Below are 15,578 nucleotides of genomic sequence, written 5' to 3'. Positions count from 1 at the left end.
AATGCGATTTACTGTCATTTAACACGTTCTCGGCAGCATCAAAAATCCACGGCAGAATAAACTTTAATTTCTCTGTGTCACTCTCTGCGGGACTGACAGACCGTTCTGTCTGAACTGCCGCGTCTACAATTAATGTTTACATTCGCGAATTCAAAAGAGGACGTAGATTTCGGAGAAAACGCGACATTTATTATGCATGGAGCGATTACATTTAGATCATAATCATGTACTGTGAATGTATTTACAATCTAATGCTTCCCAAGATGTAAGGTTTAACCATGTATACTGGCCAGCTGTACATAACTCGTCATTAAATAAACAAATATATAAATTTGCATCCCAAATGTACAGATTTACAAAAATCAGTGTGTATGCGGTGCGTGTGATGTGGCGTATGTACGTGTACTGTATTATGGTGTACGTATATTTGCGTGTGGCGTGTGTGGACAGTGTATATGAAGTGTGTGTGCGTGTGTATGTGCTGTGCGTCGTGGAGTGTAGAGTGTGTATGCGTTGCATTTATGTGTGTTGTACTGTGTATACAAGTAGGCTTGTATATGTATTGTGCGTACATGTGGGGTGTGTATGTGTTCTGTGCATTATGTATACATGTGTCGGTGTCTGTGTATGTGTGTGTGTACACACACATTTCTCACTATCTGCAGCCACATTCCGCCACCACCATCCCCTCGTACTTATACTTGTAGGTAGTCACGCCGGCATTGTTCTTGTACAATATGGAGATGGGTTCCAGCTTGGTGGGGACACAACACGCCTTGGAAGCTTTCTCGGGGTTCCAATGGTTCACCAAGGTCTGGATCCTGGCGTGGTTTGTGGGCGTGACGTGGTCGCTGAGTGGAATATAGCAGATCCCTCTACACTCGTAGGCCTCGTAACTCTTGGGGGCGATGATCCAGGAGTTCCAGCCGATCTCGGTGAAGTCCACATGCAGAGGAGAGCGCTTGCAGTAGTTCCCTTTGGAACTCCTGCGGGTTCGTGACGAGGAGTCCCGCGAGAGCTTGGCCTGGGGTTTGAACAGGTCTAGGTTTCGGCCGCGGGCCGGCGACTTCCCAGCCAGCTCTTCCAGTGCGACTTCCTGTTCATGCACCAGCATTTCCTTCATCTCGTCCCCTTGCCCGTGCCTCGGGTCGTCGGAGAACACCACCAGTAACGGCTCGTTCTGTAGCACTGCCGCCCCCGGAACCACCTCCTCGGCACTCTCGATATGAACTTCAAGTTTATGGGTCGTTTTGTTGGATTGTACCCACCGTTTGACAGCATCTGTCACATCAAACGTTTCCCATCCGCTGGCTTTGTCATCGATCTGTTTGGAGACTAGTAGAGATATCGGAGGCTGCATAGAAATCACACTCGAGTTTTCCCCTGGCTCTTCCATGTCATAAACACGGACTATCCTGTTCACTCCTTCATGCATCCTCCTGTCTCTGTCAACGAAGGCATACAGTCTCAGCTCGGCCGTGATGATCTCTTCATGCTGAGGGATAGTTATGTTAAAGACTAGCATGTGCCTCCTCGTCCCCCGCTCCCCTACTGCGAGCACCGTTGTTGTATCTGAGGACAGAGAGAGAGAGAGAGAGGAACAATTAGAAACACCGGAATATCCAAAGGACATTCCCCATCTAAAAGTAACACCGAGCTCCTCAAAATCAGATAAAAGTGTGAGAGGCATTCGCGGAGCAGACAACCGGTGTCTTTCCCCCAGGTTTGAAGTGTATACTAGAGGGCACACATTTAAAGAGAGATGGGGAAAGTTCTAAGGAGATATGCAGGGCAAGTATTTTATAGAGAGTACAGTAATAAGTTCCAGGAATGTGCTGACAGTGGTGGCGGTGGAGATAGGAGCGTTTCGTGAATATGCAGAGAATGGAGGGATATGGACTATGTGCAAACATAAGAGAATTAGGAGTCATTAGCTTAATTAGTTCGGCAGAATATTGTGGGCCGAAGGCTTGTTCCTGCGCTGTACTGTTCTATGTTCTAATATTAGATTAGCCAAACATTCAAAGTTATTGAACGTACACGCTTTGTACCGGCATTCTATGGAATAAGGAGCGGGCGAAGAGCAACGTTCTTGTAATTTCGCGGTGGATTTTAAGCAAAGTTTGAAACAAAACCATTCGTCCAAAGTAATTATTTTAAAAACTTGCCCCCATTCCTTTATCTTGCCTATTCACTACCTGGTGAAGCTGTGGTTACGCATTTCAGACACAGAGAGTAACACATACTAAATGCTGGAGGAGCTCTGCAGTTTAGGCACCACCAATGGAAATGAATAAACACTTGATATATCGGGCCGAAACCCTTCTTCATCAGGACGATTCAGAAACAAAATCTGTTAAAAGCTGAGCACGAAATGTCAGAGGACGAGTGCTTCTCTCTCGGGAGAAGATTGACGGGTGGACCGTTAAATGCATTTACCTTCATTTCGGAAGCTTCTTACAATGTTTGAAGAGGGCATGGACGATCTGTCGGTGGCAAACTTGTTGTACAGATCGATCATGTACTGTGGTGGATCTTCTTGCAACGGGTCTTGCAAAGGGATTTCCGACAAGTTTACACTCCGGAAGAACTCATCCTTTACGCTTTCCAAAAATGCGTTGAAAACAAACCCAGAATCGTCCTCCAGAAAGACTTCATTGCCATAATTGTCTAATCCATCTTCATCGACTGACTGGTCCCAACCATGAATTGGCTTACATGTTGTGACTTGCAATAGGAAAGTGAGGGAGAACGTGATAGTGAGGCAGGTAACGTAGGTCATTGCTTCTCGCCTTCTCGGAGGCCTTTGGTTCTTGTGGTATCCTTGTAGTGGTATTATATGGCTGTGCACCGAAGGAGGAATGAAGACAAGCGAAAGCTCTTCAATACATTGACTCCCCTTGGCTTGCGCGTTCTGCTCTGTCTTGCCGCGGCTCCCTTTCCACCAATATCATTGCACAGATGGACCGTCTTATCTTGGTTATTGATACCCTGTTTGAGTTTCCCGTATTTCGTAACCATCTCAGTTAATGAAGATTCTGTAAACAGTTGACCAACACATTGGACTAATGGGAAGTACAATATACACCACGGCCAGTTAGAATCTGGGCTCTCGAGGTCAGTGTCTAATTACTTGCACCACATCGCTGCCAATTCTCTGCAAACATCACAAGAACTTTCAACAGATCGCAGCCTTCAGGACTACAGATTACTCTTGCATTTGCAGAGTATTTGTGAAACAGTCCTTCAGTAAACAAGAGCCAAGTCAACCAGTTTTCAAAGCTTTGGGTGCTGAACAAAAGGCCCCCAACTAATAGGGATTTAATTATAGTCTTAACCTCATTCAAATTATCAGTTAACCGATACAATTTTGACAGCCTGTTCAGCATCCCGCCTGTTTTGTGTCAAAAGTGTTTTCCCACCACTGGCTTAAGTAGACCGACAGGAAAAGTGTAGGCAGCCCTGCCTTCCCTTTACAGTTTTATCACTAAGGGTAGCGGGCAGAAAAAGTTCCACAGATGTACTAATGAGTAACAATAAGAAAAGAATGCATCATTCTGGATTTACTTTCAATATGCTGTCGCTGAAGAATTAAAAAATGACTGACCTGTAATGAAACTGAATTAGTTTTTAAAAAACTAAATGGTGTAGAGATGATTATAAAGCAGGGGTTCCCAACCTTTCTTTATGCCATGGATCATTACCATTAAGCAAGGAGTCTGTAGACCACAGTTTGGGAACTCCTGTTATAAAGTAACGTTAGGTATTTTTGCTGGCATTTGTGGTTATGCTTGTTCAATACAGTATTCCTCTGTGTGTTAATTCAGCACAGCTATTAATCCATTTGCTCCAAAGCATGCACACTTAAACAGCAGTAGAAAGATGTTGTATCAGCTTATTGTGTGTGGCATGGCAAAACTGGTGGTTTCACAGCATTGTGTGTTTGGCCTTATTCAGTTGCTTTGACTTTAGCGGAACTACATATCAGCTAGGACATGCTATATGTGACAGAACCAACTCTTAACTCTTTTTTGAGACTTTGCACACCTAATTTCACTCCTAGAAGATATTACCTCCCTTTCTCTCCCTGGCTCAGAATATGCATTGTATTAGTAATCAATGTACTCTGTGAATTATTTATGCAAAACAAAAACAATTTTGAATAAAGCTAAAATAACTTGAACTTTCAGCACAACAACACTTGTGTTGATGGCAATAAGTGAAGTACTCAAGAATGCAATTAACTCATAACACAATAGTGTATCTTATGGATATCAATTTGAGAAATAACAGCATAAAATTTGCATGGTGCTTTCCACAAACAAATTGCTTTATATTAATAACTTTGTTATTTGTGTTAGAAGGTATTGAAAGTAGAAATTTAATTTGAAATTTCCAAAACTGAAACCTTTATATGGTTATATCAAATGTTTTGGCCTGGAACATAGACAGACATGCCTTTTACTTTAAATATGCTGAAAATCCTCTTTACCATCACAAAGCAGACTGGAATTTTTGTTTTAACCCTTAAGTAGAGCAGATAAGACAATATTTGCAATGCATTTAGAATAAAGCAAGCACATTCTTGAGATGTCATAATCATTTCTGCATTAGTTTTTTAGTGAAAGGAATGCAGACAGTCACCATACAACAACTGGAATTGTTAATTCAATCTACTATCGAACTCCGTACACTCCATTCGACTTTTAGGTCCCTCTGAACACTTAGCAAGCATTTCTTTTTCCCATGACATTTTAAGCAGCAGGAAAGAGTTACATGCAAAAGCTTCAGATGAAGCTGTATGTAAAGATATTACTAGCAACGTATCATTCAGTACAGAAATTCATAAGGGGAGCTGTAGCTACACCCACATCTTTTCTTTCTCCCTAATTTTGTACATGTCTAGCAATAAAGGGATGAGGAATAGGAACAGGAGGTGGCCATAAGTCCCCTTGGGTCAGTTCTGGCGTTCAATAAGATCATGGCTGATCGTTCCTGCAGTTTCCTCATTAACCTCTTGTCGGTCTTGTCCATAAATATATTATTTATTTATTTAATTATTGTTTTTTTCTCTCTCTGTTAGATTATGTATTGCATTGAACTGCTTTTGCTAAATTAACAAATTTCACATCACATGCCAGGAGTGACATGTTGTATCTGCATCCTCTCACTTGTTTTCCTTTTAGAGATGGAAAAACTTGCCTTGATCTACATCATCTAGCATGTTCATTGTATCATCTTCAAACTATTATTTTTCAATAAATTTTTAAATACTTATAATAAATCAAGTTTTTGAAATTGTTCCTGAAAATCCATTCTAACCGGTTTTTTTTGCTTTACTAGCTACCTGAATCCAGGGACTGTATTCTGAATATAGAGAGAATTCCAAGGAAGCCAAGTTTTAAAGAAAGTCTAAAAGTATAGAACAGAAAACTTCTAGTGAGAGAGAATAATGATATGTTTTCAGCTGTGTCTGTATCTGCAGACAGGCTGCATCACTATCTGATCTGGCGAGGGGGAGGGTCTTCGGGGCACAAGATCAAAAGAAGCTACAGAAAGTCGTAAAATTAGTCAGCTCCGTCTTGGGTACTAGCCTCCATAGCATCCAAGACATCTTCAAGGAGTGATGCCTCAGAAAGGCAGCACCCATTATTAAGGACCCGATCACCCAGGACATGTTATAGTCAGGAAGGTGGTGCAGAAGCCTGAAGACCCATGCTCAACAATTGCGGAACAGCTTCTTCCCCTCTGTCATCTGAATGTCTAAATGGACATTGAACCCATGATTTAAAAAAAATATTATTTCTGTTTTTGCACTGTTTTAAATTTAACTACTTAATATACCTATTGATTTACTTACTTTTCTATATTATCACGTATTGCACTGTGCTACTACTGCTACGTTAACAAATTTCATGACATACGCTGGTAGTATTAAACCTGATTCTGATTCACTATTGTGAAACTTTGCAGCAGATCTCTCCTCTCTAGTGTTCTACCACTTAAGCATAATATTTAAGTTCTTTTAAGTTCAAAATGGTCAGCTTGTAGTGAATAAAAATCTCCGAGTTTTAGACCTTGTAATCAATGAAGGGCTGCTTATAACTGCAGTTCAGAACGAGCTGTTGAGACAACAGATATCAAATGGAAATAGAAGACATGCTAGTGTGTGTGTGCGTGTGTGTGTGTGTGTGCGTGTGTGTGTGTGTGTGCGTGCGTGTGTGTGTGTGTGTGTGTGTGTGTGTGTGTGTGTGAGAGAGAGAGAGAAACAGGGACATGGTTCGATTCAGTACTGATGGTGCATGTTCTCTGTCTGAGTTCAAAGATATCGCTGGCATGACTGCCTCTTCCTAACTGACCTTCAACTGAATGGCTTACCAAGCCTTTTTATCAGAGAGCTGTGAAGTCTCAGTCACATTGGTGGGTCTGTACTCTGTAATGGGAAACAATTTTTTAAACAAATGACATCACTGAGCAAAATAGGGTTTTCATGGCAATCAGAATTGTATAATTTATACTCTGAGTCAACATGCCTGTGATATGGATGCAAGTAAGTTTTTCATTGAACCCGCACCTCACTGTACTTGTGCATACATCAGTTCACTCGACTTGATATGGATATTTTTGGAGCAACCTGTCCATTCTGAGATAACTTTGAGAAAACACCAGAGTCACTTCCTTGAATCATTTCAGTCCTTCTGTAGAAAGTTTCCCCTAAAGTGCCGCTAGGTAGGAATTTGAGGATTTACAGGCAGAGGCTGTGAAGGAACAGCCAGAGTTTTCCATGCCAGGATGCTGTACAGGTTGAAGAGAAATCTTCAGGGAGCAATACTTCCATGCCACCTTCTGCCTTTGTCCTTTTTGATAGTAGGGGTTATGCATTTGTGAGTTTTGCAGAGCAACAGTGCACTAGACGAATGAATGCAGTGTATGTTGTAGATGCCGCATATTGTAGGCGTGGTGCTCCAGTAGTGGAGAAAATAATGGTTTAGGGCCAATGTTCTCCCAACATCCCATCATGCCTTGCTTAAATTATTTTTGTATCTTGGCAAACTATTAATAATGGTAGCATGCTCCTGTTCTGCTCACCTCACTACAGGAAGGATTCGGAAACCATAGAAAGGGTACAGAGGAGATTTACAAGGATGTTGCCTGGATTGGGGAGCATGCCTTATGAAAACAGGTTGAGTGAACTCAGCCTTTTCTCCTTGGAGCGACGGAGGATGAGAGGTGACCTGATAGAGGTGTGTAAGATGATGAGAGGTATTGATCATGTGGAGAGTCCGAGGCTTTTTCCCAGGGCTGCAATGAAACGCGAGAGGGAACAGTTTTAAGGTGCTTGGAAGCAGGTACAGAGGGAATGTCAGGGATAATTTTTTTATGCAGAGAGTGGTGAGTGCATGGAATGGGCTGCCGGCGACAATGGTGGAAGCAGATATGATAGGGTCTTTTAAGAGACTCCTGGATAGGTACATGGAGCTCAGAAAAACAGAGGGCTATGGGTAACCTTAGGTAATTTCTAAAGTAAGTACATGTTCAGCACAGCATTGTGGGCTGAAGGGCCTGTATTGTGCTGTAAGTTTTCTTTGTTTTTTTCTATGTTTCTATAACACTTTTACTGTGGCAGCGACCTGGGTTCAATTTTGCCACTGCCAGTAAGGAACTTGTACGGTCTCCCTGTGACCACATGGGCTTCTCCTCTGTGCTCTGATTTCCTCCTAAGTTCCAAAGATATACAGGTTGGTAGGCTAATTGGCCACATGGCTGAATTAACTTGTTGTTCTAGGGGTATTAGGGTGTGACAGGCTCCAGGTTCGAATCCCAGATGTGTTCCTATTTAAGGATGTAACAGTCAGTGTAACAGTGCACCGATCTGAGTTCAATTACTGCCACCGTCTGTACATTCTCCCCGTGAGTGCATGAGTTTCCGCTGGGTACTCCTGTTTCCTCCCACGTTCCCAAGATGTATGGGTTAGGGTTGGTGAATTCTGGGCATGCTGTGTTGGTGCCAGATGTATGGTGACACTTTCTGGCTTCCCCCAAGACATCCTCGGACTGTGTTGGCTGCTGAACCAAGTCGTGCATGTCACTGTACATTTTGATGTTTCGATGTACACGTGACAAATAAAGGTAATGAAAATAAATAAATTGGGCAGTGCTTGCTCATTGGGCTATAAGAGCTTGTTATTGTGAAGTATGTCTGAATAAACAAAATAAAATAAAATAAAACATAATCCTTTATTGAAACTGTTCCAAGGATTACTCCTCAATAATAATGACCAGTTAGGCACAGAGAGAATCTGTATTTCCTAACAAGTGCCTCTATCAGCTCAGGTCACAATCACCTGTGTGGCCCAAGGCTACAAGCAGTATTGCATTATGGCTGTCCCTTCAGCCTTGTGCCTTAGGTCATTTCTTTTGCTCTGTCCAACTCAGACTGGTTCAAATCAGTCCAACCAGGTCACCCAACAAGCAGGCCCAGCTAATGAGATCACAGGCTATTCCTTCTGTAAACCTGTCATTTTACTTAATAAATAGTTTCCTATCTAAGGCCTCAGGTTTAGCAGATCATTTGCAGAACCTCCTTGTGTCCATGTTCAACTGCTCTGATTGAGTTATCCCGGAGCAATAATCAATTCATCAAACTGTTCATAAAATGGCAGCTACAAGGACAGTCTCAGAATATGGCTGCCTCCATCCCTGTTCACTGGTTTGTAGATTATAGTTCTTTTCAGCCAACAAAGGCTTCAACCAAATGAAATATGTTTTGCTACCTTGACATCACACAGAAATCCTATCTACCGCTTCTTCTACAGGATGGCAATTTGATCCACAACATCAAAGAATTTTGAAGCCATTTTACTCCTATTCTAAATCATTTAAGGAAAAGTGTGGCAACCTTTATTAATATGGATCTTAAAGACATTGCTGAGTTCAATCTATATACTGTACCCAAAGCTGAAAATCAATGAAGATACGTTGCAACAGGAAAAAACCACTAAGCCTCTTCTATTTGTCCTTCTATAATCGGAGATCCTTAACTTTATTCATTTACTCAGTAGCGTTAACAGCCTTACCAAAGATTAAGATTAGCTTTATTTGTCCCATGTACATCAAAACATCAGAACATATAGTGCAATGTGTCATCTGCTTCAAATCAAATCAGCGAGGATTGTTCAGGCAGCCCCGCAAGCAGAGCCAACTCCAACATAGTATTTCAACAGCAATATACCTTACCACCACTCACTACCCCTCTGGGGAAACTGAAGCACATGGTCGCATGGAGAACATCCAAACTTCCTACAGGCAGAGATTAAATTGATCTCAATCGATGATTGCTGGTGCTGAAACAACGTTATGCAAACCACTAAGCCTCTGGACCAAAAGTTCATCAAACTCATTGCTCAGATTTTTGATTGACTCCTTTCAAGCAGTAGCAGAATTCCACTGTGACATCCTCCTTGAGTGTGGAAGAAATAGCTTGCTGAGGAGCAGAGATGAACAGGAGAGCAGCTGGAAATAATTTCACAAATAGATGGTGCAGTTACTATACTGAAGAAGGCAGAACATTTAAGCCCAGTCCTCCTGACTCCATTGTGCAATCAAGTTGAAAGTTATCTGTTAGGTTTTCATGTGTATTTATAAGGATCAGTGTGTAGTTTTGATTATTAAGAAATAGATTAAGTAACAATGGGAAGTAATTTTACCACAAAAACTGATACCCATTTGTAATACTTGCATTCTACAGCTACCTGACAAAATGTCTTCTTATTTGTTTGCATTTTTCTTTCTTATGTAACACGTTGTAATGTTTCACTGCTGAGGCTAAGGTAATGGTTTCTCTGTGGCAGCAATGTTTGGGTTATGACCAGAGATAACGGGGACTTTGGAATGTATGTTAGCCGATGAGAGGGGTGTTGTTCTTTCTTGTGGGTCTGGAAGAGGGATTTTCGTGGTCTTTTGTCAGTGAGAGATGAAGAAGGAAAACATGTGTGAAGAGAGCTGGTAGACCACCGGACAGATTGGACTGGAAGTGAGGGTCCGAAGGTCAGCGACGCTCGGAGGAGGTCGATGGTGGACGAATGGCCGTATCGGTGAGCTCCAACGTGCACTTTTGAATTTTTCCTTAAAGTGGGCCTGTTTTCTTTTTATTTTCTTTACTAACTATATTCAGATTAAGAGTTATGAAGTTCAATCATTTAATTGCATGTGGTGTACTATCTGATATTTTGCGGTGCAGGTTTGTAACCAGGCAACACATCACACAGCATCCACACAAACGAGATTTCTCAGTTTGGCTGGGCCAGAGGCTGTCTTCCCCTAGACAAACACGTGCTGGCTAAACCTGAGGGTCACACTTACTTCCAAATGTATTGGATCATTCTTCAGTAACTATTCCTTACAGTGGAGTGATATTGGATTCCTGACAAAGATCATGTCCCAAGCTCAGCACCAATTCTCATCATGTAATTTAAGAGCTAGCTATAAACTACTACAGTATCTTGTTTAAATTAGTGCAGGAATATTAAAATAGACCAGAAAATAATATATAATTATATGTGTTACATTTTTCAATAAGTTTGATGTGGTAAAATGTCTGTATTTCAACATCTGTTGGGGTAGTGTAGTAGGGTAATGTAATTGGTGGAAATGTACATAATTCACAACCAGCGACATTGAGTTGGGCTTCACTTTAAGAAACAGGTCTGACATGACGATGTACTTTTGGAAAGAACTTTCAACGTGCTTTGTGTTCGGGTTTTGGAGTTCAATAAATGTGTTCAAGAAAAAGTTTTCTTAAATTTAAAACGCCTCGCATTGTTTTATTTGCGAAAATCTACAGTGTGTGTTTATTTGGAGAAAATCTTTTGATGTTCATCTTTCTCAAGAGTGGAAGAATTGGAAGCTAAGAAGTCTTTTGAGCCCTCAGTAAATGATGTAGAGTGACATCAAAAAATCTATAATAGTTGATGAGTGGATTAATGCACTGGGGAAGAGATAAGAGAAGCTGATAGAACGTTAACTGAAGTCAGAAAGTACCGAATCAGTTGTACAGTGGGCCCTGGAGAAAGTATCTTTTTGAAATTTGAGCATGGAATTTATCTTAAATGTGAACATTCTCTGTATGAATGGCATCAGATTAAAGCAACTCATAGACATAATGATTTTTCCTATTGTAGAGCTTTCAAACTGAGAGCCTTTACTTTTAAATGATACAGGATCAGATGCTGAAAGAACTCATTGTATGACAGTATAAAATGAACATAAAATACTCATAAAATGAACATAGATCCTCCAGGCATACGCTGAAGGAAGCTGTAGATAAGCTTACAGTTTTAAATGAAACTAATTGATGTCTGTTGTTGGTTTGAATATGAACCAGAAGTCTTTTGTTGCTGAGCTTACTGTTGGTCGCTGCTAAAATTTCCGGAAGTTAATTTACTAATTTTATGACTCCTCACCTAAAAGCTTTCAACTTACAGTTCCAAAGAAAGCCCTGAACTTTTATTCTTATTGTGGCATCTTATGCTAACAAGGGGAAAGAAGAAATGTTTGAAAAAATGATTGAGAAGGCCCAAGGCTGAACTAGTTGATCATTCGCACAACGGATCTGAGATGGTTGCCCCGCGATGTTTCTCCCTTTCCAGATTGATCAAGTCTGATTCCATTTTTGAGAATCCTAGACTTTCTATTCTCTTCAAAGACCTGAAGTCTTATATATTTGTTCTATGAATTTTCTGTGTACCCTTGGGCCTCAACATTCTTCCACAAGACCCAAAATTGGTCCTAATACTCCAACTGGGGCATAACTAGTGATTTACAAAAGTTTAGCACAACTTTCTTATTCTGATTTAACATTAACAAATCAAGGAAAGTGTTAATAGGTAAAAGAAGGAGAAGGTATTTACATGGGTGAAAGAGTTAAGGGTTGATAATTGTAAATCAAGTGTCAAATTGCAAAAGGACCAGATGTGACAAAAAAGCATTTCTTTCTGTACGTTCTGGAGGATTAATGAAAACAAATTCAGAAAGGAAATGATTGGATGATTATTTAAAGAGTGCAAAAAAGGGAATGAGCAGGATCTGGAATGAATTGCCCAGCTTCTGGGAGTCCAGTAGACCTTGGAGATAGATAATAAACTATCTTGTAGACAAAAGTTCAACTTTTATAAATCTCTTTCCCATTCTCCCTTTAACTTTGTCTTTCTCTCATTCCCACGAACCCCTCACTGATTCTTGAGCACCCCTACCCCACGAACCCTGAGGGTAACCTACCAGCACATTTTTCAGATGTGAAGGAAACCAGAGTATCTGAGGAAACACATGTAATCACAAGGAGAACGTGCAAACCCCACACAGATCAGAGGTTGGCATCAAAAGCAGAAGACTTGTTGAAGTGATGAGGCAGCAGTCCTGCCTGCTGCATCACTGTGTTGTTCTTATGACTATCACCTTGCACCTTGCAACCTGAGAGGCCTTCTGCTCCACATCAATTTGGCGTAAGAATGTGAATGGATCTTGACTGCAATGAACTGGTGTGGCTTTCCAAATATCTGAGATTCTTTCTTTCCTTAAGAATAATTACCAACCTAAATGAGTTTCCTGAAATCCCTCCCAAGATCTGCAACCGCAGTGAACCAATGAAACAGATCTGCTGGCCTCTCTGAAACCCATGTAACGGAAGAATGTTTCCATTTGTTATTTGAACGTAACAGCTGAATATGTGCAAAGAATTCACTGTCAGGGATAGTTTACCAGACTCTAGTAGATTTAGGAACACCCAACAAATTTTGCTCCATGTAAATGAAATTTTATCTGTGGTCTTTTGTTATCAGAGTAATTAATGGTTTTCTAGACAAACCCCATTCAACATTAACACCTTTAGTAGCATACAGTTTCAACCAGTAACCCAAGTATATTCTGCAGAAATCAGCAACAGGAAAGATTTAATGGGCATCCATATTTAAGGACAAAGAACTGTCAGAGTAAATGTGATCATTGCAATGTCCTCTGGCCAAGAATTCTACATTTTGATGGGATAGTTTCAAACTGAAAGGTGGGGAGGTTTATCTGAGACCATAGTCTGCATAGAATTTGCCAAATCTGAATCACTACTAGATTTCTTTCTACTTTCCCTTCCATGTTACTGTAGTGCTCTTTCTCTGGATGAAGTGTGTCATCTAAGCAAAGATGTATCCTTCTGTGGCTGAGGTATGACTGTAGGCGGCAGATGTTAGGTATGGCAGTGCTGTAGATGGACAGCTGCTCCCTTAAGTGTCTGTTCATCGGTTGTCACTTGCCTTCTTTTCATTCACTCTTCCTCTTTCTACTTGTCCCTTTTCTGCCACTCGGCAGGTCAATGCTTTTTCTTCCTTTTCTCCTTTTTCTTACCGTACTTTCCCAGAGTGCTTGATCTGTCTCTTCCTCTTCTTTCTGTCTCCTGTTGCCAGAATCCAAGAGGAGCTCTGCAGCCTGGAAATGGGACACCTGTTCTTCCATAACAGAGCGAATGAGCTAAATAGTGAATGAACTGCAATAAATCGGCATAACATTGTGGGCTGAAAGATCTGTTCTGTGCTATACTGTTTTATGTTCTGAGTCACAAAGAATTGAAGCCAGTCAGTCCATCCTATTCATTTCATTGTGAAATCAATAAAACTTAATCACCTTTATGTTTCCTCCTTTATTTCCTCTATCTTACAGGAATTTTTTTTCTAGAAATTATTACTCTTTGATGAAGTTCCTCCTCTCACTCATCCATTTACAAAACAAAAATGCACCTTTGTAGCATCCTTCCTGTCTCCTGCCTGAGAAGTGACTGGGATCTGCTCCAATTTGCCTACCAGCACACCAGGTCCACAGCAAATGGCATTTCATTGGCTCTACACTCAACCCTAGAATATCTGGGTGCTCTTTATCGACTACAACTTGGCATTCTATATTATTATCCCCTCAAAACTAATCAATAAGCTTCAAGATCTTGACCTCAATACCTCCTCGTGCAATTGGATCCTGGACTTCCTCACTCGTAGACCCCGGTATTTTTGGATTTGCAACAACATCTCCTCCACAGTATCCATCAGCACAGGTGCACTGCAAGGCTGTGTCCTCTACTTACTTTACATTTATAACTGTGTGGCTAAACACAGCTCCAATGCCATATTTAAGTTTGTTGATGTCACCACGTTTGTTGATCAAATCAAAGGTATTGATGATCAGCATATAGGAAGGAGAATGAAAATCTGGCTGAGTGGTGCCATAGCAACAGCCTCTCGCTCAATGTCAGCAAGACCAAGGAGCTGATTATTGAGTTCAGGAGGAGGAAACCGGAGGTCTATGAACCAGTTCTCATCAAGAGATCAAAGGCGGAGAGGGTCAGCAACTCCAAATTCCTTGGTGTTATCATTTCAGAGGACGTGTCCTGGGCCTAAAACTTAAGGGCAATAATGAAGAAAGCATAGCAACACCTCTGTTTTCTTAGAAGTTTGTGAAAATTTGGCATGTCATCTAAGACTTTGACAAACTTCTATAGGTGTGTGGTGGAGAGTATATTGAGGTGGTTGCAGCACAGCCTGGTATGGAAATACCAAAATCCTACAAAAAGTAGTGGATATGGCCTAGTTCACGGGTAAAGCGCACCCCTGCATTGAGCACACCTACACAGAGTGGTGTCACAGGAAAGCGGTGTCCATTATCAGGGACTATCACCATCCTGGTCATGCTCTCGTCTTGCTGCTGCCATCATGAGGAAGGTACAAGAGCCTCAGGACTCACACTAACTGGTTCAGGAACAGTTACTATCCTTCAACCATTAGGCTCCTGAACGAGTGGGAATAACTTCATTCAACTTCACTTGCCCCGTTACTGAGTTGTTCCTACAACCTATGGACTCATTTTCAAGGATTTTTCTCATGTCTTCAGTATTTATTTATTATTATTAATTTTTCCTCTTCCTTTTGTATTTGCACAATTTATTGTCGTTTGCATATTGGTTGTTTGCCTGCTGTGTTGGGTGTGCTGTTTCAGAGGTTCTATTATGCTTCTTGGATATACTGAGAATGCACGCAAGAAAATGGATCTCCGAGTTATTTGTGAATGGTGATATATATGTACTTTGATAATGCATATACTTTGAACATTGAATAAAGTAAAATGCTCCGGAAAGAGCAATCCAAAATTGAATATTGAGACACATAAGGAGGTATTAATTTATAACACGTACTTTGAACCATCAAAACATACAATGAATTGCATTATTTGTGTTGAGTCAAATCAGTGAGGATTGTGCTGGGCGGCCTAAAAGTGTCAGCACACTTTTGACACCAACATAGAATGCCCACAACTCATTAACCCTAACTGTACAGTTTTGGAATGTGAGAGGAAACTGGAGCACCCAAAGAAAACCCACTCAGACATAGGGAGAATGTACAAACTCCTTAATGACAGCAGTGGCGGAAACTGAAACCAAAGAAGTACTCGCTGGTGCTGTAATATCATCATTCTAACTGCCATGCTAAAGAAACTTCTAAATGACTGCCATAAGAAAAGGGGGAAAAGGGTATTTATTGGGTGAAATT

The 15,578-nt window shown here is 41.0% G+C and overlaps 1 protein-coding gene across 1 annotated transcript; it reads right to left on the bottom strand.

The window, feature by feature from the left end:
* Nucleotides 1–259: 259 nt before the first annotated feature.
* LOC134358459 (bone morphogenetic protein 10-like) lies at nucleotides 260–2,782 on the bottom strand. Its single transcript, XM_063070698.1, has 2 exons — nucleotides 2,440–2,782; nucleotides 260–1,572 (listed from the first exon to the last, which is right to left on the bottom strand). Exons 1-2 carry the CDS (start codon nucleotides 2,780–2,782, stop codon nucleotides 656–658), a joined length of 1,260 nt encoding a protein of 419 aa, XP_062926768.1. The 3' UTR covers nucleotides 260–655.
* Between the last annotated feature and the right edge of the window lie 12,796 nt (nucleotides 2,783–15,578).

Source organism: Mobula hypostoma, chromosome 18 (genome assembly GCF_963921235.1).
Source record: "Mobula hypostoma chromosome 18, sMobHyp1.1, whole genome shotgun sequence".
Taxonomy (NCBI): Eukaryota; Metazoa; Chordata; class Chondrichthyes; order Myliobatiformes; family Myliobatidae; genus Mobula; species Mobula hypostoma.
This window is presented reverse-complemented; position numbering and strand designations above follow the sequence as displayed.